This window comes from Mustela putorius, unplaced genomic scaffold (assembly GCF_011764305.1).
Source record: "Mustela putorius furo isolate JIRA1106 unplaced genomic scaffold, ASM1176430v1.1 tig00537227_pilon_pilon_pilon, whole genome shotgun sequence".
In the NCBI taxonomy this organism is placed as follows: Eukaryota; Metazoa; Chordata; class Mammalia; order Carnivora; family Mustelidae; genus Mustela; species Mustela putorius.
In genome coordinates, this window is record NW_025422368.1 from 13,740,152 (window position 1) to 13,763,435 (window position 23,284).

Here is a 23,284-nt window from a genome sequence, read left to right on the forward strand (position 1 = left end):
AAGAACTGGCCCACGGCCACACATATTGTTCCTTGATATTAACCAGTCTTAGTAAAAATGTAGGTAGAGGTTATACAATTTAATATCAATTGGGGGTCTTTCTGTACCTTGAGGTCTAGATTGACTAAAAAATCTGGTTTCCAAGATTTCTGCAGATTCCTTGGGTAGGAGAATACCTTCCTTCTTTTCCAATGGTCAGTTATTTCTTTGTCACACAAGGAGTACCAGACAAGAAGTTCAGCCCTTTCCCTGTTTTGTCATAAACCTAATGAGACGAAGTCCTCCCTAGTAAGGCTACAGAATGGAAGATGGTGGAATTGGCTGTATCCCACTAGGCAAGGAAAATCACCATTGAGAATTACCATTCACTGAATATCTTTATTCTTAAATTTCTGTTGGACAGATTTATACTAGGGATTTCTCAGTGACTTTGACCTTTCCCAGGGCCCTTCCTGGTACCAGCTCCCATCTCCTACTTCTCTCTGCTCTTCTCTTCTTGCTCTTAGAAACAGAGAATTATTATTATTATTATTATTTTTTCCTCATGTTAAGTTGTTTAATTCTATGATGGTTGTTTGGATCAGGTAATAGTTATTCTTCAAAACCTGACTTTCTGTTCTGAGATATATATATTTTTTCCATTTCTTTATCTCTTACTCCTCAATTCATTTTAATCTGGTCCCGGACCCCTCTTCAACTTATTTTACTTGACTTCTGATAGGATTTGACCTTTTCCCACTTATCCAACTTTCTAATCATCTATGACAACACACTTCCCAGAAACTTTGAGGACATTCTCAACCTTCTTCTTCTTCAAGCTCCTTATAATTCCATCATAAATTCTTGAATTTATCTATTCCTTCCCTCACTCCTGTCTCTTTCCTTTTCTAAGCTACCAACATCCCTCACTGAACTACTATTCTCTATTTGCTCACTCCCTCCACTGCTGTTCTACTCTATTCTTTTCTCTCCTTAGCATCCAGGGTGACCTTTTAAAAATGCCAATAGGACCAAATCACCCCACTTTATAAAAATAAAACTTACTGAAAGCTTTAAAATTTTTCCTCCTCCTGGAACATGGCCAATCTGGCTCCATTTTCTAGATTCTGTTCAATATTCCAACTCAGCTAGTGCCATATTGTTTACTTGGTTCTTCAGGAGAACATTCCCGTTATAGGACCTTAAACGTATCTGTTCTCTCCCATCTCTGGTTAACCATGGTATTCCCTCTCCTGGAATGTGATCCCCTTGTATTCTCACACTCTTATCACATTCACCTAAGTAAACACTGTTCACTCACCCATACCAACTCATTTCCTCAAGCAAAACTTTCCATTTTCTCTTGTTATATTTTGTCACTGCACCTTTTACCTTATGTCATATAATATATCTCAGCTGCAATAAAATATTTGACCGCTTATAGGATTAAAGTTGGTCTTCCTAGAGGACTTTAAGTTTTATGTGAGGAGGAAACATGCCTGCTTTGTTTATCATTGTATCCCTGTTTTATATGTGTATATAAAGTCTTCTACTAGACTAATTTTTTGAGGGAGGAACTTGGTTTTATTTATTATTACATACAAATTACTTATTGTAATATTGGACATATAGGAGGAATTCAGCAAATAAACATTATGCAAGTAAATTAATAAATACCTATTATCTAAAATGTCTTTATTAATTTCTTTTAGTAATTTTGTATGATTTTTTCAGGCAAGATAATGACAATGTTATAAGATAAAATAACTGAATTGTGAACAACTATTGGTATCTATATACATGAGATAAACTGCCAATAATAATAAATTTTAAACTATTTATGAACTAATTTCATGAGGAAATAAAAGTTTCAGCAATGATGTGTAAATTTCTAGAAAAAAATACAGTGAACATATAAAAGAAGGAAAACCTCTAAGTTTTCCAGCCACCTGTAATATGTGTTGTAAAGAATTTGACCTTGCCCCAAGAGAGGTCTGTTATTTCCTTAGCCTCTGGAAGGTAATCTAAAGTGTGTTTCTTTGCCTGGGTATCGTGGGTCATACTGGATAGTCTAACAACATGATTTAAAGACACTTGTATAGTTTTAGACTTAGGGTCTGAAACCATATAGTGACTTAGGGTAGGGGCTTTGGGTCATGTGATATCAGTCACTCTAGAGACTGACATTAACCATTTGGGCAATCAATTAATCATGCCTACAAGATTAAGTTCCAATAAACTCTTTGAACAACAAAGCTCAGGTTTGAGCTTTCCTGGTTGCCAGTACTCTGCACACATTACCACACACCTAAGCTGATAAAGTAACGCATCTTGACTCTACAGAGACTGAACAATGAAAGCTCTGTATTGGTATTTCTCCTGGATTCTGCCCTATACACTTCTTTTGCTGGCTGATTTCAATCTGTATGTTTTTTTTGTAGTAAACTGTAACCATAAATATAATAGCTTCCAGGGAGTTCTGAAGTCCTTTCCAGCAAATCAAAACTGAGGGTGGTTTTGGCAACCCCTGGAACTTGTAGTTCATTTCAGAATTGAAGATGGTCTTGGGGATGGTGCCCCTTTGTAGTTGGCCTAACTCCTCATACTGCCTTACTTAATAGAATTCACCCAAGGGAGGCGGTAAAGAAATATTATTTTATTATTTATAACTATTTTTAAAAAATATTTGAGGCAAGGAGAGAATAAATGTGTGTATATGGTGAAGGTAATAATACATTTTTCTTGAGCTGTCATAAAGACTAATTAGCACATATTTCTGAGTAATTTTCTAGTGAGAAAAAATAAAATAATTTAAACACTGTATATTTTTAAAACACACTGCTTTTAATGTGTCTTCACCTTCTTAATTAGCACTGCATTGTGACACTAAATATTCAGTAATGGAAAGATACTAAGTAAAATCTTTTGAAGTTATTATGACAAAGATAATAAGTTATATTTGAGGAAAATAATGTTTGCATAGAAGTAAAAAGCACTTAGTTCTATTATATGCTTTCATTATGTGAACTCACTTTTTTGGTTGCTTCCTATGTCTAAGTGAAAGATAATCCTGTTGCTAAATTCACACTATTTTAAGAAGTCATGTGATTAGACTGAAATTAAAAAAATAAAACACTTCAGAAATTTAAAATGTTTTTTTTAATTTAACTCCTCACAAAAAAAAAATTGAGGGCAGAAAAATAATATAAAAATAAGCAAGTTGTGAGACTATAATTGCCTTTTATAAAATATCTGTATTCTATACACCTAATATTCTTTTTTTCTTAATAAAATTGGTACCTTTCCCCCCCAGACTCTCAGTTTAAAACACATTGCTGTTTACATATTCACTTATTTTATTCTCAGAGGAATAATGTGGTCATGATTTTTATACTTTTCACATGTAATGAAAAACACAAATTATTTTATGTCTTAAAATATTACATTAAATTTATACTTATTGAATCTTCCAAATAAACTCTGTAAACATTTAATTAAACTAGTCTAAAAGTTCACTGCTAAAGTACTTTTAAATGTCAGTTCTGCTTTAAACATTAGGACTTAGGTAGGTAATGATGGACTACTTGTGTAAAGTAATCATCAGCAACTTTAACCCTTATTTTTATTTGCTTTATATTTAGTAAAGGTGACACGAAAATATCTCAAGAAGGGAAGCAAAAGGAAAAACATACTATATTATTTCCAATATAGTTGTGTACATATAAAGCCTTTCCTGAAATTTTTATAAATGGTAATAGCTCTTTCCATACCTCAGGAGAAGCTGAGGTTCTCAGTGGTCGACAGAACGCTTACAAAGCAAGTAAAGATCATGGACCTCAGCACATTCTAGCCACAAATTAGATACGAATGCTCTCTATATTTTCACTAAAAAAACCACAGTTTGGCTGAATTACAAAACGCTTCCCTTCATGTGAGGAGAGTTGAATCACATACTGGAAATTGTGATAGCACAGCTCAGGGATGTTCCAAAGTATAGATGTGGTTTACCACTTAGAAATTTCCCAAATTTAAATCAAAAGACTCCCAAAATCTAAATGCCCCTTCCTTTATTCCCCCTCCCCCATGAACTAACTCTACAAATTCATCCCTGCAGTATCAATGGATCTGACCTACCAAGCTGTATTAACAAACTGAATGAATCATAATGAGCAAAGAAATATGTCAGATGCTACATACAAGGTCAAGCTAAAGCTTATGGCTCATAATAGCTATCTATCAACAAAAGCATCTCTTTTGTTCCATTGAAGCTCAGAAGGAAGGGCCAGATATAGAAGGTTGAAGGAAAGAACATCTTACAAAGAAAATATTCTAGAAACTTATAAGCAAAAGCTATTAAATATGATTGATACATGTTATATCTATGAAAAACAATTTTTTTTTTTACTTTTGGTTTGTTGGGTTAAAGAAGGAATAACTGCAAATTTCACCACCAGCATCACCAACACGATTTACAACAAATACTTAGCGAGGGTTTCAGAGGTACCAGGGACTATTATAAATAAATATTCTACGTGTGCAGACTCACTTGTTCTTAACTGCAGCTCTGCGAGCTAGCTCTGAATCCTATTTTAGGGAGGAGGATGCATTACTACTATTAACAGCAACCACCCCTGATGCTAATACTGTTGCTGTTGACAGACTATTTCTGCTGCTAGTAATACTATTATGAAAACTGCTTCTGCTACTTGCATTATTGCTGCTGCCACTGTGGCCTCTACTCCCAAACTCGTGGGAATACCTGATCTAGTTTATTAGGTTTCTTTTAGATGTCTGGCAATGTGCTAGCTACTTCACCTACATTTTCTTATTCAACTTTTATAATGCTCAGGGAGATACTACTTATGCTTCCCTTTTATTGCATTTTTTTATAGATGTATTTATTTATTTGAGAGTAAAGAGAATGCGTGCATGCGAGAGGGGGGGCAGAACAAGAGGGAGAGAATCTCAAGCAGACTCCTCCCTGGTGTGGAGCCCTCCATATCCCATGACCGTGATCATGACTACATGACCCTGAGATCATGCCCTGACCTTAAATCAAGAATGGGAAGCTCAGCTGACAGGGCCACCCAGGCATCACTGTGTTTCCATTTGAAAGACAAGGAACTGGAGATTTTCAGTGAAGTGGCTACTGGAAGGCTCCACAGTCAGCACATATTACTGGTTTAACCAGGTTGAACTGTTTCCAAGATACTGTTTCATGAAACAGACAATGGGATTTAAGTTTGGTAGGTAAAGATGGGTAGCTTCTCATAGCAGAAAGAATACAATGTTATCATTTTACATATCTAATTATTAAATTTGTGATCTATTTAAAGGTTTAAACATAAGAAAATGGGAAAAATAGTAGAATAGTATGGTCACCTGAATAACAGGCATTAGATTAAAAATTTGTAAGTTTACCCAGTTTGCTGTATCTAATTAGCTAGCTAGTTAGCTCTATCCTTCCTTGTCTCTATATACAATATGTCCATCTATTATTGAATCCTAGAAAAACAAATCATTGATATTATCATACTTCATTCCTCAAATATTAGAATCTCCCAAAAAGTCCATTCTCTAACGTAATCACAAAACCATTTTCACAAGTAATGTAATTAACACTAATTTCCTAATATTACCTAATATTCAAGTTAGTGTTAAGTAATGTTTCAGCATTAAGATTGCCTGAATGTGAAAAATATTTTTAAATGTACAACTCAAAAATATTTTGAAAATGAAGTAATATCATCATAAATATGAAAACTTAGGTAAATTAAGAAAGTGGCCTAGAATTATTATTAAGAGATCACCAAGTATTTGTAGAATCAAAGGAAAAGTTGAATATTCTTAAATTTGGCTACTTTGATAGCTGAGGAGTCCAATTTTGATCATTTGGACAATTTTAAATTAAAGTTCAAAAAGGAGAACATTTTCTGTAATCATTCTGACTGATGGACAGAAACATCAAAGCCTTGGATTTAGAACCAATATTTTAGAATTGAAAGTAAACTTGGATATTAATTCATATGGTTTTTACATGCGTTCCCATTAGCCTTGGGGTTTTGAAGATCTTCAGGGATCACTTGTAAAAGGAAGGGATCAGATGGGAAGCTTTGTGGAATAGGAAGAAACGAGAGGCCTCATGACGGAACACTGTAGTCTCCTACCTGTGCGTGCGCCCGCACACACACACACACACACACACACACAATTTCTTTACTCGGAGCAACCTCACCTTTTTTACTTATTGGGTTTCTGATTTAAATTCTCTTTGCAGAATGGATTCTGCTGCGAAAATATTGTTCTTTTTATTTTAAAACTTCTGATGTGGCTCAACTTCCTCATATGGTGTATGAGAAGCCTAAGGCTCAGAATGACTGTCCTGATCAAGGCCATATAATCCATTAAAGGCCAGACCAGAACAATACTCCAGATGTTTAGCTAATGTTCTACTCTTAAAATCATAGTGAAAAAATTAGATAGATTTTTTGGAGTATGCCAGCTCATGATGAAATTGTGTATTTCTAGTGTGATATCATAAATAAAACATCAAAGTCCACATGTAAAATTATAAAATTCTTAAGATACTAAAAGATTACATGTTTATTTTTCCCACTTTTTATTTTAAATATGTCCCCTATTTTGCCACAATAATTACTGCAGTGATGTTTGAGTATGGAAGGAGTGCTAGGTACAACAAAGGGGACTTTAACTTTGAATGAATTTTTGGAGATTCTTCCAAACCAATTCATTTCTGAAGAACAAAGACTTGCTGTTCTATGTCCTAATCCATTTACTATCACTGAAATCAATGGATGCTTATGTATTATGCTAGATACTTGGGTATTATGCTAGAGAAGAACCCTTACTGACATGGTCTGCACATAGGAAGTATAATGATCTAAAAGAAGTCAATAGTCAATTACTCATAAGAGAAGAGAAAGGATGTGGCAACAGGTAGAATGCCTTTGTGAGTTTTGTGGAGGTCACAGAACTATGTCAGGGGACTATATATGTTTTACATGTTTCTTTCTTCTTCCACTGCCCACCACAGTTTGAATCTTAAATTCACAAAACATATGATATCTATCATCCTCTACTATTCACACTATTTTGGAAAATGTTTTAGCCAGCCTCTTAAAATTTTTGTTGTTGTTGTTGTTCTAAGCACTCTCATCTGCTCAAAACAATGTAATTCCTCTTTATTTCTAACACATCATGCTTAAAACCTTTCAGTAGCTCGTCTCTTTATTCCCGAGTCTCTCTTTTTTCACCCTCCTTGAGAGTAGCCTTTCTCAACCTTGGTTCCATTGACAATGAGGACCAGGTAATCCTCTGTTTTGGGGAACTGTCCTCAGCTTCACAGGCTATTTAGCAGCACTTGTGCTAAACAGATGTCCATAATACATAGCCCTCCCCCCACCTCCCCATAGTGGGGAGCAGTCAAACCTGTCTCCACAAATGGCCTAAGTCCCTGGGGAGAAAAGTTGCTCCCAGTTTAGAACCACCATTTTAGGGCTCACATCAACTCACTGCGCTGCTGGTCTTCTGTTCTACTTCCTTAAGCTCTAATTTGATCCTTGCCTTTGCCTGGATTATGGCCTGAACTTCCTTTTCTTTTCCAACCTCTACTGTATAATTCCGGGCAAGCTTCACCTTCTTACTCAGCAGTAACAGAGATCCAAGAACATTTTTAGTATTAATAATTTAGTATTATTGTTCCCTCTCCTCTCTCTCTCATCCTGTTCCTCTACTCTCTCCCTTCGGATGTGCAGAAGCAAACTTTCTGTTCAAATTCCTAATATATTCTAATATGAAATATGTATGTCTCAAATTTAAGCACAATTTTGTGATGCATTCCAGATAATTACGATTTTATTTTAAAAAGAAAGCCTTAGGGTAAGAGCTCTGTCTTCCTTTGTTTTGAATGGTGTTTTCTGTATAGGCAGAACAAAGCATTTCCATGTACCTGCAAACACACACATACGCCTACCCGCCTAAAAGAGATCATAAAGAATTTCCTAGAACTAAAGACCACCTGAAACTATGCAGACTTGATTTATAATGTATTGCAAAACTTGCTAATAGTATAAGGAGAATGAAGTAATTTGGGCAACCTTGAGTGAACGTAAAAAGTACGTTAAACAAAATTATAGAATAAATGAGGAGTTGAACAGTAGGGTCTTAGAGTGCTTTAAACAATGGGAGGGGGATTATTTAAGCAGACACAAACGGGAGTGCTAACCTGTGGACTAGAAACTCGAGTGGCAAAGGCCTCAGGGTCTGTAGTCAGCCACCTTGGTTTCAAATCCTCCCTGTCAACAACAAGTGGTACTATTACTTTTGGCAAATTACTTAACCTTTCTAACCTTTATTTTCTTCACTTTGAAAATTGAGAAAAATCACTATAGCATGTGTTCTTTAGAGGACTGCTGTGAAGATCAACTGAGAAACACAGGAAAAACACGTAGTCCAATGTTGGCCAAACAGAAAGCACTTAATAAATGTTGACTATCATTACCTCTCCCATTGCTTCTGGCAAGAGAAGACTGGAAATTTTTTGTTTCAGATTAGGTACCCAGTGTAGCAGCAGTGCAAGAATTAAAGAAAATTGAGATCTGTAAGCAGAAAAAAAACCAAACCAAACCAAACCAAACAAAACAAAAAACCTGTATGCAATAGCCTCTGGAAACTTCAATTGGGAATGATTGCTCTATTATACACCATATTAATAATAGCTGCTTATAATCTGCCAGAACTTGTGCCAAGCACTTTATAAGCATTCTCTACTGAATCCTCACCCAAATACTATGAAGCAAGCAGTTTTGCAAACCCAGTGAAACAACCTGAATGAAGTAAGTGAATTATTAATAAAATATTAGAGAGGGAAATCTGAAGTTTAGAAAGGCGTAATCACTGGCTCAGTCTCAAAGAAGAAGTGACAAAATGCAGCCCAGAGCCCAGGACTGGTTGTGGCAGAGCCTCTGAACAATTCAGATGATATTTATAAATTCAAAACAGACACATAAGAACTTCTTTCTCAATTACAATGTTAACATTTGTGTGTGTCAAGATAAAAGGAAAAAAGATATTATAGTGGCAATAATCAGAATTGGAAAGTTTAACTCCTGGTTAACTAAGATAATGGCTCTGACAGGGAGATTGTTATTAAATACTTGGAAGAAAATGACTCAAAGGAGATGTGAAAAGTTAGTTGGCCATTGAAAAAAAGTAATTTCCATAGATCAGGCATCACCATGGGAGAGGCATAAAATAGTATATTACAAATCTGTAATTTTTGGTGGATAGTCCTAAATCCTTTTCAGAATAAAAGGAGTTATAAATTAAATTGATAATTTAAATGATTCTGTCTTTAGTATTGACTCTAAGAAAGTAAAAACCTATTGAGCCGGAAAATCAAAATATAAGCTATTTTGTAGTTGGACTTTAAACCTACTTACTTGAGGTAGGAAGAGTTTCTCCTTCTTAGTATTTGCCCCATAACTTTGATAGATTAAAAGAATGCCAGATAAACTGCTTATAAGCTTACTGTATCAAAGCTTCAAATTTTAAAATTTATGATGCATATTTATTTATATATATTCTTAATATCCTCCTATGCATAAGTTCAAGTTCAAATGAAACAATTCCTGAAACTGTTTACATAATAATATAACATTAAGTGAATGTTTTTTGACAAAATGGAAGAATAAATGACATAACAGGTGAATTAAATAATTAACTTACTTTTTTCTATAATCAGTATTACGTGTTTACACATAGATTTAAAATTAGTATCTGCATATTTTTAAGTGATTCATTCAAAAGAGTTTTTCATGAAGCAGGATCATTAAATATAATGATCATTAAATATAATTTACTTTGGGGGAGCTAACTATAAATTCTTAAAAGAAATGTACCTCTTCGAAAAATATAGTTAGTTTTTTCCTGATAATTATATGAGTAAAATTGAAAAAGTAAAAAGTAGAAATTTTTAAGTCACCTATAATCACGTATCTTAGACCTAACTATGGGAAAATCTATTTAATTTCATAAAGCTTCCAGTGCCAAGTCCATGCTGTGAAAATTGAAGCCTTATGCAAGGTTGCCACCTGGTGGTCAAAGTCGAGAGTAGCAAGCTAAAATCAAAGCACACCTGACATTGAATAAAATTCATCCTTGAAACTAAACTGGAAAACACAAACTTACTTTGTTGAAATGAAAAGCTTAAAAGTTTGACTTATATACTTTTTCTTCATTAATTAGAGCATCTATTAACTTTTAGCAACTAAACTTATTAAAACCAATGATGATAATATCGGTTTTAATAGCTATCAAATTATTTACATTTGAATTTTATTTTTTTTAAAGATTTTATTTATTTATTTAAGAGAGAGACAGTGAGAGAGAGCATGAGAGGGGAGAAAGTCAGAGGGAGAAGCAGACTCTCCAAGGAGCAGGGAGCCGGGTGTGGGACTGGATCCCAGGACCTTGGGATCATGACCTGAGCTGAAGGCAGTCACTTAACCAACTGAGCCACCCAGGCGCCCTACATTTGAATTTCAAAGTCACACAGAACCTCTACTGTGTTCTGGATCAGTGCCTGTGTTTATATTATTCAGTGTTTTATTCACCCTAGTGCCCGTCACTGTTCCTGCTTGTACTATATGCCCAGCACAATATTTTTAAAGATTTTATTTATTTATTTATTTGACAGACAGAGATCACAAGTAGACAGAGAGGCAGGCAGAGAGAGAGAAGGAAGCAGGCTCCCTGCTGAGCAGAGAGCCCGATGTGGCGATCGACGCCAACACCTCGAGATCATGAGCTGAGCCAAAGGCAGAGGCTTAACCCTCTGAACCACCCAGGCACCCCTCAGTACAATATTTTTAAATGAAAAAATGATACTCACTAATTGAAATGTTGTCAGGATCAAATAAAATATCAAAACATTATTTAAGAAGTTCCCCAAAATTACGTACTGACACATTTGTCCATGCAATCTGAATAATAGACAAATGAAGTCAGTAATATTCCTTCCTTTGCATTTGCTGTCCTCAGTGCCTGACATTCTCATTGTTTGGATTCATTAAGCTTGATGTGGGAAGATTTGCTCCTTCTGAGAGTGATCTGTTAGTGACCCCAACATCAATTATTACTCATTAGGATGATCTACCAAAAGACGGATCAAACATATCCAGTGTTTTTTACTCGAAATTCATGTGGTGCATTTAGCAGTGAAGTCTGACTTTGAAGTTGGCTTTGAAAGAGAAGGAAGATATAAGAGAAGGATTCAGAGGTCTGAGGTTCAAAAGACAGAATTAAGTTTAATAATATATTTAAAAAAAAAAAACCTAGAAAAAATTTTAACTATTTAGAGAACTGAATCGACTTGTCCATCTAATGTGCTACAAATGTGCATTTGATATTTTTAGTCAATTAAGTTACATATCTAGCCAGTGAGCATGTTTTCTACTGCTGATCATTACTTGGTGGACCGAAGCTGAAAGGTGAGTTCATGAGGTCAGAGCTTGGGCCTGCAGTTAGGTTCTGCACTGGATTAGCTGAGGGGCAACTACATGAACCTCTGCATCTACCAACAGCAAAAGAAGTCCAGTAAGTAATCACCAAAGTCTTTTATGTTTTTTATGACCAATTCACAAGGGAGAGGCTGGGGGTTGGGTGAGCCTGGTGATACGTATTAAGGAGGCACGGATTGCACGGAGCACTGGGTGTTACAGGCTGACAATGAGTCATGGAACATTAGATCAAAAACTAATGATGCACTGTATGGTGACTAACATAACATAATAAAAAAGATCCAATTTATTATTTACTTCTTAATTATCATTCCAGTATTTCTTTATTTTCCTCTCTTTTTAAACCATGGGGCTCTTCTTCCTTCTTTTTTTTTCCCCCTCCTTCCCTCCTTTCCTTTTTCCTCTCTCTTCCTTTCTTAATTTCTTTCTTTTTCTTGGGGGGGGGGAATGTTTATTTACATCAACAAATATAACATAACAATCATTTTGAAGAACATAAGCTCCACATATGAATTTTAAAATTTATTTAGGACAATTTATACCCCTAAATCTATTTACATAGACTTTACTGCAGCTGTTAAGTAGCTATTGTATGAACTATGGTTGTGATAGTTTTGAAATTACTCAATATATAACACCAAGAAACTAAGCAAATTCAAAAGTCCATTTTTTAAAATATTTATTTATTTATTTATTGGACAGACAGAGATCACAAGTAGGCAGAGAGGCAGGCAGAGAGAGGGGAAGAAGCAGGCTCCCTGCTGAGCAGAGAGCCCAATGCGGGACTCGATCCCAGAACCCTGAGATCATGACCTGAGCCGAAGGCAGCGGCTTAACCCACTGAGCCACCCAGGTGCCCCAAAAGTCCATTTTTTAAGTAAGATCTTTGTTTAGCTCAGCTTTCCTTAAAATGAGTAAAAACTAAGTAGTATTTGCTTTACTTGTAAAATAAAACACAATTTGAAGAAATTATTAAAGATATCAGTGCCCATTTTACTAATGTGGGGAACACTTATGAATAAGCATATCAAAATGTTTTCAGATATATAAGGAAAAATATCACAGGGTATAATGTTAAAATAGTTCCCTGCCAGTTCCCAGTTGTTATTTTTTTTAAGTGTAAGTTTGGTTTAGAAACTGAGAGATCAGGGCACCTGGGTGGCTTAGTTGTTAAGCCTCTGCCTTCAGCTCAGATCATGATCCCAGGGTCCTAGGATTGAGCCCCGCATCGGGCTCTCTGCTCTGCTCCCTCTCCCTCTGTCCCCTGCTCATGCTCGCTCTCTCACTCTCTCTCTATCTCAAATAAATAAATAAAATCTTAAAAAAAAATGGAAGGACAATCAGCAGATTTGCTGTAAATTTATAGCTATAGCTACATCTGTTAGATTAAAATGAAAGGAACTGAATTTATAGTTAACATGTAGAAGGATAAACATTCATTACTGCATGGGTAGTTGTTTTATTAAACTAATAAAAATGTAACAAGAAATGTTTCTATCTAGTTAAAATCAGTCTCACTCAACCTGACTGAAAGCCTGTTTTGCCTTTTCAAGCGTATAGTTCTAGAAAAAAAATTAAAGAGCTAGACAATTTGAAAGGATATGATTATTATAGGTACAAACCAATCTTCAGATTTCATAGGACTTTAAATATCCTAAATATTCTACTATACTACTATTTTACTGAGTTAATTCAAACTTTTATTTCTATACTAATAATTGACTTCTAAAATTAAAATTAGTTTTCTTCAATAAGCATATGCTCTCAGGTTCCTAACCAGTGGCCTTTCTAGAGAACAGGCAGGTAGGAACAGTGGCCAATTTGCCTTTTAAATACAACTGACCCTTGAACAATACAGAGTTTAGGGGCACGGACTCCCTACACAGTTGAAAATGCACTTACAACTTTTGACTCCACCAAAACTTAACTACTAAGTTGAAATTTTAATAATAGTTAAATAGTCAATAAAGACATATTTTGTAAGTTGTATGTATCATACACTGTATCCTTATAAAATACAGCCATTTATGCATTCTAAAAATCACATGGACTAGTTCTCCAAACCCTCCCATATAGGTATTTTGTCTATTTCTGAACCTCAAAGAATAAGAAAAATGCCTTAAAGTCATCATTATAACAAATGATAAGTCCTATGCTCTTACCTTATTTAAAATGAATAAATAGGCACTAGCACCTAGAGTACAGATACAATGAGGGATAATACACATCAACATAAAAATTATATTATAATTAAGCAAAAAATAGACCTAAAGCTCAACAAATATTTACTGATTTATATCTCTACCAGAATCCTTATAACTTGCCATTTTTAAAAAGGTTTAGGAGTGCTATGATTGATAAAAGGAAATCCATGAAAAGCTTTTTTTGCCTTTTTTTCAGTATCATAAATGATTATAGTAATAGGAGCTGCAGTCACATAGGGTCACTGGAATGTCAATAAGATGAAACTTAAAACACATACCATAAAATTCCGCTGGTAATGAATGTTCTCTTTGTTAAAATCGATCACGTAGCCATTGAAGGACCAAATAAAGGTGAGATCCAGAGCGGGATCAAAGGAAGCAGCACATTGCATGGTGGCATTTTCTCCTACAGTAATATCAGCATTAATTGGGGCCAATATAATTCTTGTGGGATCTATACAATTAACAAAAAAAAGGAAGAAAGCACAATTCAAGGAAATATTAGATACCATATTATCTAGCACTTTAAAAGAATAAAAATCAATATGTATTTTTACTTCTCTGAGCAAAGGGAAAAAGAGGTATTCAGACTCAAATTCCAGGAACAATTTCATGAAGCAAGAGATTTGCCCCACAGGCTTTTGAAATGGAAACTTATCTGTATATGAACTGTTGTAGAAGCTTGGTGGTGAATCATGTCCCATAGTACATTAGAAACTAAGCACGATTAAACTAGAAAATAACAATATTGACTGAGGCGTTTCTTACCTGTAATAACAAGAGTGCCAGTGTTATTAGCCCTCCCTCTGTTATTTTCTGCAAAGCACGTGTAGATACCGCCATCATTCCTTGTGATGTTATTTATTTCCAAGCTGCCATCCTCCCAAATGAGTATTCTATTCAAGTGAAAGAAATACATTCCTCACAAAATTAATCTAGTGAAACATTTTAGTGTTCTTAAGAGTTCAAACACTATCTTTTGATTGTTAAGTTTTACACAATTACTTGACCATAAGATTTTTTTAAGATGAAACATCCTAAAGAAAAAAAAAAGAAGAAGAAAAAAGAAATATCCTAGCCTTTGTTTATAATAATTCTTTTTCCCAGCATTGACAAATTGTTTTAGAAAGCCACCTTCACCTGTTTCTTGGTCTACTGCAGTATTTTTCTTTTTTTTAAGAGAGAATCTTTTTTTTCTTTTTTAAAGATTTATTTATTTGACAGAGAGAAATTACAAGTACACTGAGAGGCAGGCAGAGAGAGAAGGAAGCAGGCTCCCTGCTGAGCAGAGAGCCCGATGTGGGACTCGATCCCAGGACCTTGAGATCATGACCTGAGCCGAAGGCAGCGGCTTAACCCACTGAGCCACCCAGGCGCCCTCTTTTTTTTTTTTTAAGATTTTATTTATTTATTTGACAGAGATCACAAGGAGGCAGAGAGGCAGGCAGAGAGAGGGGGGGAAGCAGGCTCCCCACTGAGAACAGAGCCCGATGTCGCTCTATCCCAGGACCCTGAGATCATGACCTGAGTCGAAGGCAGAGGCTTAACCCACTGAGCCACCCAGGCGCCCTACTGCAGTAGTTTTTAACTAGCCTCCTGCTTCACCCTTGCCTGTCTATAGTCTCTTTTCTACATAGCAGCCAAATATGAAGACCTAAGTGACGTAAGTTACACCATGTCACTCTTCTGCTCAGTGACAGCACTCTCCAGCTCAGCTCCCTCCAGGAACTTTCCATCTCACTCAGAGTGAGAGCCACAGTCCTTTGATTCCCTTGGAGGCTGGACAATCTCCCAGGGTTTTGTACCTTCAGCAAAGAATTGCTAGATAATTCTGGTTAGTATCGTATGCACCTGTGCACCCATGTGCACACACAAGGCGCAGTGGCTGTCTTGCCACCCTCCATCCCGTCCAGCTTCCATGATTTTCTCTCCTAATATGCATTCCATCAGACATACTTTGGTTTTATGGACTAGCCTATCCTTCCATCTTATTTGTTAACGGTGAAAGCATACTAACTCCAGAGAAGAAAAGAATTTTGGAGATACTCTCACATAAAGGGCGGAGATAAAGATCACTTCAGAACTGATAATAGACCATTGAATATCAAATAACAACTACAAAGACATTCTGTTGTAGAAAGTGTATCATTTAGCCCAAAGTAAAATCATACGATTGAGAAGCTAATTACAATTCAAGGTTTATGTTTCCTCTCTACTGATTGGAAACATCGCAAAACCATTTTATAAGGCAATCAAGTGCTTGTAGTAACTTTGTGATGCGAAACCATTTTTTTGTAATTACATTAATCAGAATGAGATTGCAGTCAGGCTTAAAAAGACAGTTATTCAGGTTACTCCTTGGATATTAGTTTTAAACAGAAATATTTTATTTCTCTAAAAATAATTTATTTGTTGAACTTTTCTTTATGCATGCTATTTTACAACATTTAACTTTATTTTTACATGAAATACCATATCTATTATAAAGTGGTGCTTATAGGGGTGCCTGGGTGGCTCAGTGGGTTAAGCCTCTGCCTTCAGCTCAGATCATGATCTCAGGGTCCTGGAATCAAGTCCCATATCGGGCTCTCTGCACAGCAGGGAGCCTGCTTCCCCCTCTCTCTCTGCCTGCCTCTCTGCCTACTTGTGATCTCTCTCTGTCAAATAAATAAATAAATAATCTTTAAAAAAATTAAAGTTGTTCTTAGAACCTGAATATTAGTGGATTAAAGTAGGGAACAAAAACTGGATTTATAGACTCTTTTGTCAAGAAGTAATACAGTTTGATTCAAAGACTAAAAATATTCTGACAGGATTAAAATAGTAAGATTTTAGGAGCTAGACCTTTCTTTTCCTTTTTTGAACACATGTTGATATTTAGGAAAAACAAGTCCATGAAACATGGTTCTGTGAAAACCCTTGGCTGGAGAGGCTCCTAGCATTCCTTGGTCCTCATCAGAGTCAGAGAAGGGTTTTATTTTTTTTTTCATTTAGGGGAGAGAGTTAATGGTGGTGCTAAGGGAGAATGCTGTGCCACAATTTTCTTGCAGGAGTAAGTACCTAGAAATGGGACTACCTTTTGATCATATCTTTGCATTGCTTATTGTCTGATTATTAATGTCTCATCAGAAAATCAAACAAATTAATTCTCCCTTTAACACTGATTCTTCTAGCAACATGTGCTGATGTCTTAAAAACTTAGTCAAGCATATTCCCTGTAAAAGTTAATCTGTTCAGGGAAATAACTGCTGTTCCTGTGTACTCCCTCTCCCCAACCCAACCTGTCTTTGTCCAATACACAGCCATACTTGGGATCCACCTAATCAGAGAACCGTGTTGGGTCGGGTTCATTCCACAAGTTCAAGGTTCAGTTTGGAGATTATCAATATACTGCCAGAAGGCTACTTTAACCTTTCTAACTTTTAAATACATTCAAATAAAGATGATAATACCTATCTTACCTACTTTTTTGGATTGTTGTAAAGAATATCTCTTACATGCTTGAGCTAGAATATACCTTTAATAGGAAAAATCTACATTTTCCTCCTTTATTTATACCTTTAGACCGATTCCATTACTCAAAGATGAGGTTAAAGCCCCCAAGCAAAAAACATTATTAATGGTCTGGATTATTATGTCTCCTCCCTTAAAACTCTTCATTCTCCATTCTCCTCTAAGGACAAACCATACTGGTTTTAGGTCTTACATTCTTCACCATCCTATATTCTCTGCACCAGGCCCTTTGTACATGCTTCTATCACTGCCTGGAATATTCCCTTCTCCCTCACATTCACAGCCCATTTCCTATCCTGACTTTCTTTTCTGCATACTTGAGCACTTTAGTACTATTACCATATCTTCTAGGAAATTTAAAGAAAACATTTGGTGTGGCTTTTAAATAAATACTAGACAAGTCACATGTTTTATGTTTTATCTTAAAACTACCAATGGTCTACTTGTTAGGAAGGAGTTTAATATTTTATCTCCTTAGGGACGTCAGTTTTATGTTTTATCTTAAAGCGGTTAATGGTGTACTTATTAGGAAGATGAGAAATTCCTGTTAATTTAAAAAGATGGGAAGGAATGATTTATTCTTAAAGTCACCTGTATTAAATTTTTTCCTACTGAAATACTTAATAGGCTAACTGCATAAAATTAAAACAAATATAAATGGATACAGAAGGCTGGTGGGGTTAATGTAGAGCATGAAATCAACCATAATCCCTGGCTTGCTAAATGTAACGCAGAGGCTGTGGGGGTGAAGGAAGGTTTCGGAGAAGGGCACAGGCCTTTGGAATGCCAGGCCTGTGTGATCACTCTGCCCTTGGAACGCCTCAGGGAGTTGCCTTTCTTTAGGTTTTCTTGGCCCAAACAGTGGCCCTGGGATCTAAGATGCCCCGTGATCCAAGAGATGTATGAATTGTTTCTTAGGCTACGTTTAGCAGAACACGCAGATTAACATATCTTATCTTTCCTGTAAACAGATCCCCCTAGTTTCAGTAAAACCCCTTGTCGCACATCAAGTGCTTGAGAAATAGTGATAAGGGTTTGTGATTATCCAGAAGGATCAGTAAAAGCAGAAGCAAAGAAGAGCGAGGGACCTTTCTGAGCTTTGACCCCTGTGCCTTCTCCTCTCATTCACAGCAACGTTCAGGGTCATCTTTCATCCATCTGTACAGGGATTGTGGCCATTGCCAGCAGAAGGCCTTGCTGCGAGGGGAGAAGTCAGAGATCATATTTTTTTTCTTAAGATTTTATTATTTATTTATTAATTTAGTTGACAGACAGAGATCACAAGTAGGCAGAGAAACAGGCAGGGAGCCTGATGCAGGACTGGATCCCAGGACCCTGAGATCATGACCTGAGCCGAAGGCAGAGGCTTTAACCCACTGAGCCACCCAGGCACCCCCAGAGATCATATTTTATTTGACATTGTTCATTTTTTTCCTGAGGCCTTTGGCAATTTACCAAAAATTTCTGAGTCTCAATTTTTTAAATTCCTTATAAATTACAGAAGCTTAGAAATTGAACCCTGATGATAACAGATAATAAGAGTAAAGGGTAAGCACCTCTGTTTATCTTAGAATTATGTTATTTTCTGTGGAGAAAAGTTAGGACAACCAACATTTACATTAGTCCTCTTTAAAACGAATTTTGCTGAACAGTAAATTGCAATCAGATTTCTAGTTTTTGAACTGACCTGCTGCTATTGACAAGCCACTCTGTCCCTTTACTCCATGAAAATTTGGGTTTAGGTGCTGCTTTAGGTTTGCATTCAATTATGACCCTTCCTCCTTTAGCAGCCAAGATCTTCTTCTTCATAGGATTCATTTCAAAAGTTGGAGCCAAAGCTAAAAGGAAATAAATTATTATTCTTCTCTTTTACTAAAAAGGAAAAAAAAAATTCTTCTATAGCACCTTTTATTCTTTTGATTAATAATCAACAGAAAAGATTAATCTCACCAAATAGTATCAGATATAATGATAGACATTCCCTACCTAGTATCAATATATTTTCCTTTTATTTAATAATATTATTGATGTATATTTTACTTATAAAATTCACATTTTTAATGTACAAATCTTAGTAATAATGGATTATAAATTGTAGTTAAACTCAAATGCTATGTATATATTTACCTTGAGGGTAACATCTAATTTAATTGTTTTGACTCAATTGCACAAGGGAAGTTAAGGGAAATACTGGAGGAATTTGAGCACCATTATTAATACTGACATATATTCATAATAAATACTCTCAACCACACTTTCAGTGAACTGTCCCCAGTATACAAATGTGAGAACTGATATCTGTTATGATTATATAATTTGCCAAAGGTACCACGGCAGTATCAGGTAAGATTCACAATTGAATCAATTTTCTTCTGATTTGTAAGCATGCTCTCTTCATTAAACAATGATTCCTCCTTCATCATGCAATATTTCTTGAGCACGAACTGTGTACAGACACTGAAATACCAAAATAAAAAGATTTCTGCCTTCACACCTACCTGCAAACAGCTAGGGCAGTGATGGATGCAAATCACTGAGGGAAACAGGCTACCACTAGAGCTTCCCCTTACATCAAAGCACAGAGCAATAGTTATGAGAATAGGATACAGAGTCTCATAAAAGATTACTTCACTGATGACACGTTCTCTCTTTCTTAAGGTCTCCTACACCTGCCTCATTTCATAACCTCCTTGTATTTTAGCAGGCTTTGGGGGGATCCCATCCGTTTATGTTTTGCACGTCCAATCATCTGTATATAACTGTGTCCTTTGGGGAGGCGTTTCTAGGCTCAAGTGTATCTTCATCCAGATGTTGACTCTTCAACCTCTAGTCTGTGATTCTCAAATTCTGTTTGTGCATAAAAATAATCTGATGATCTGGATAAAATGTTGATTAAGTAGGCCTGGGATGAACCTGAGATTCAGCACTTCTAACAAGCTCCCAGGTGTTGCTTTTGCTGCTGCTGCTGCTCTGTGGGACACACTTTTTAATGGCAAGGATTTAATTTATCCCATTGTTCCTTTAGTCTGAGTTTTGCTGACAACAAATAAATACATAACCAACCAACTTGTGTTGTACACCTAACACAGTGTGTGGTATTTTGTATAGTCTCAATAGATACTTTGGGTGACATACTCCCCATCAAATATGAGAGAAAATCTAATGGGATTATATTTTTTAATCTAAATTCATCTAGAAATGAGAATTTTTCTTGAGTCAGTTAAGTTTTAATGAAATACCTGATACTTAACTAATATTTGAATTTATAGTGACAGAATCTAGACCATGTTCTTACATATTTTAGAAGCAGTAAAAAATAAGGGAATATTTTCCTCCCAACTAAGAAGAGGACATGAATTTTTTTATTTCTTTCATCCTTTACTGTGCCTATTCAAATAATAGTATCTTGTGTAGAAAGTTCCCCCAAAATGCTTGGTGGATGAATAAATGAATTATCTAGATAATGAAAGAAAAGAGAGAGCAATCAACACTCTCTCTAATGGTAGTAAACAAAAATAAATGGAAACAAATATAAAGATGCCCAGAAACATTGCTCTCAGGCTGAAAATGCTGAGCACGAACTGTTTTAATTACTACAGTAATAGTCATTAACTGACTACAAGATTTTGTGCTTGAATATGGAGTGATCTTTCAGCCTAAGAAATTTAATTTTCATGTAATTTTGTAATGTATGATGATAAACAAATTTTTATAAAAAACAGAATATTAATATTGGGGGAAGCATTTAAAGTCACCTCATATCTTGTATGAGTCAAAATGATTTTGTTGCACCTCATACCAAAGTAATACAGCATGAAGCCTAAACCTGAATGTTTGCTTGATACCCAAATAAACTAGGTTAAATATATTAGCAAGGAATTTTTACTTTGTGGGGAAGAAATGGAATATGATCCTCAACATTATAGTAAGAGGCAGGGAAAATCAAAATTAAGAAGGCCTCAGCTCTCTTTTTATTTTTATTTATTTACTTTCAGAGAGAGAGAAAGAGAGAGAGAGCCAGCACTAGCAGGGGGGCAGAGGGAGTAGGAAAGAGAATCTCAAGCAGACTCCATATTCAGTGCAGAGCCTGACATGGGGTACGATCTCAGGACCCTGAGATCATGATCTGGGCAGAAATGAAGAGTCTGACGCCTAACCCAATGATCCACCCAGGGGCCCCAGCCTCAACTTTTTTTAAAAGGTAATTTTTAAAATATTTTCTTGCAATTATCTCATTTCCTTTTATATTCTTTTAGCGTCACTCAGTTTGTAGTGGTAACAATGTTCTAAAGAATTCCCCTTTGGTGTAGCAATAATAAAACAGGCCATACTGAGTCACTGCTTTATCTTTTTGGTAATATTTTTGATTGTAAAAGAGAAAGCCTGGCTACCTAGATTCATAGGACTAAAGCTGATGACAGCTACTTTAAATAAAGTGAAAGCAATGTAATACAGTAAGAACTTAATTAAAGCAGGTGTAATGAACGTAAGGAGGATGTGGGATTTATGGAGTAACACTGAGAAATTAGATGTAATAGGAAGAAAGGATGCAGTGTATGCTGTCATTCTATAGAACAGAATTTTTCAGGAGGCCATGTGAATGCGGAGGAAAGGGAATGCATTTAGCTTCAGGCTCACTAAACATGGGTTATCTGTGAGATTACCCAATGAAGATTTCAATTAGGAAGCTTTATGTTGAGCTTAAAGCTGAGGATAAAAACCTGGGCCATTGATATAAATTAAGGAATCACTGATAATTAATGGGAGAAGAAGAAATTATCCAGGATTTTTAAAAATTTGAAAATAATAATAATTTAGGAATAATAATATAGAATATGTGAAAAAAGGGAGGAAGAGGATAGAATGGAACCAGAGCAGGAACTCTGCCAGGGAGCAAGATTTCTAACTGAGCAGAGAAAGGGATAAAGAGGAGAAAATGACAGTGATTGAGAATAAATCATCTGGGAAGTGTGAAAGCATGGAGTCACCAAAGACAAAGGTGCAGAGAATTCAAGAATAAAACATGAAGAAGAAGCAGCGTGAGAAATACGAACGCATGTATGCCCATGGAGAAGAGATTCCTGTCCGTATCAAGTCAGTGCAAGGGAGAAGAGATGAAGATGGGGCAGAGATAAAGGGGTTACAGGCATCCCTCAAGATATTGTAGGTTAGGTTCCAGACCACCCCTGTAAACGAATATCACAATAAATGAGTAAAATGAGATTTTTGTTTTTTGTGTTTTTTTGTTGTTTACCAGTACCTGCAAAAGTTATGTTTATACTACTATATAGTCTATTAAGTGTGCAGTGGCTTTATGTCTAAAAAAACCCAACGTACCTACCTTAATTTAAAAATACTTTATTGCTAAAAAATGTTAACCATCATACGAGCTTTCAGCGAGTCATCACTTTTTTGCTGGTAGACGATCTTGCCTCCATGCTGGTGGCTGCTGACTGATCAGGTGGTGGTTGCTGAAGGTTGGGGTGTCTGTGGCCATTTCTTAAACTAAGACGACTTTGAAGTTTTCCCCATTGATGGATTATTCCTTTCATGAAAGATTTCTCTGCAGCATTTTACCCACAATTGAACTTCTTTCAAAATTGAAGTCAATCCTCCCAAACCCTACTGCTATTTTATAACCAAACTTGATGTAATATTTTAATTCCTTTGTTGTCATTTCAATAATCTTCACAAAATCTTCACCAAGAATTATGCTACATTTAATCTTCCCCATGCTCTGAATGTTTTGTTGCCATCCAGCAAAGCCTGGACAACAGCACATCTGTTGACAGCATAGTTTACTGAGTATTTTAAGCCCTCTGTTGAGAAAAACTGCTCAGGAAAAAAAAAAATGCTTTCTTTCAAAATATTCCTGCTCCTTGACACGGCTCCTGGTCACCCAAGAACTCTGACGGAGCCGTGCATGAGATTAATGTTCTTTTCATGGCTGCTAACACAACATTCATTCTGAAACCCATGGATCAAGGAGCAATTTTGACTTTCAAGTTTTATTATTTAAGAACTACATTTCATAAGGCTCTAGGTGTC

General features: G+C 35.8%; 1 protein-coding gene across 4 annotated transcripts in view; it reads right to left on the reverse strand.

Moving 5' to 3' along the window:
• CNTN1 (contactin 1) overlaps nt 1–23,284 on the reverse strand; it is a 357,489-nt gene that overhangs the window by 106,609 nt on the left and 227,596 nt on the right. For all 4 annotated transcript variants that reach the window (XM_004765541.3, XM_004765542.3, XM_045072974.1 and 1 more), the window contains 3 exons: nt 18,924–19,074; nt 14,492–14,619; nt 14,002–14,177 (listed from right to left, as the gene is read on the reverse strand). In XM_004765541.3, coding sequence (XP_004765598.1) covers nt 14,002–14,177; nt 14,492–14,619; nt 18,924–19,074 — 455 coding nt within the window. The remainder of the gene's footprint in view (nt 1–14,001; nt 14,178–14,491; nt 14,620–18,923; nt 19,075–23,284) is intronic.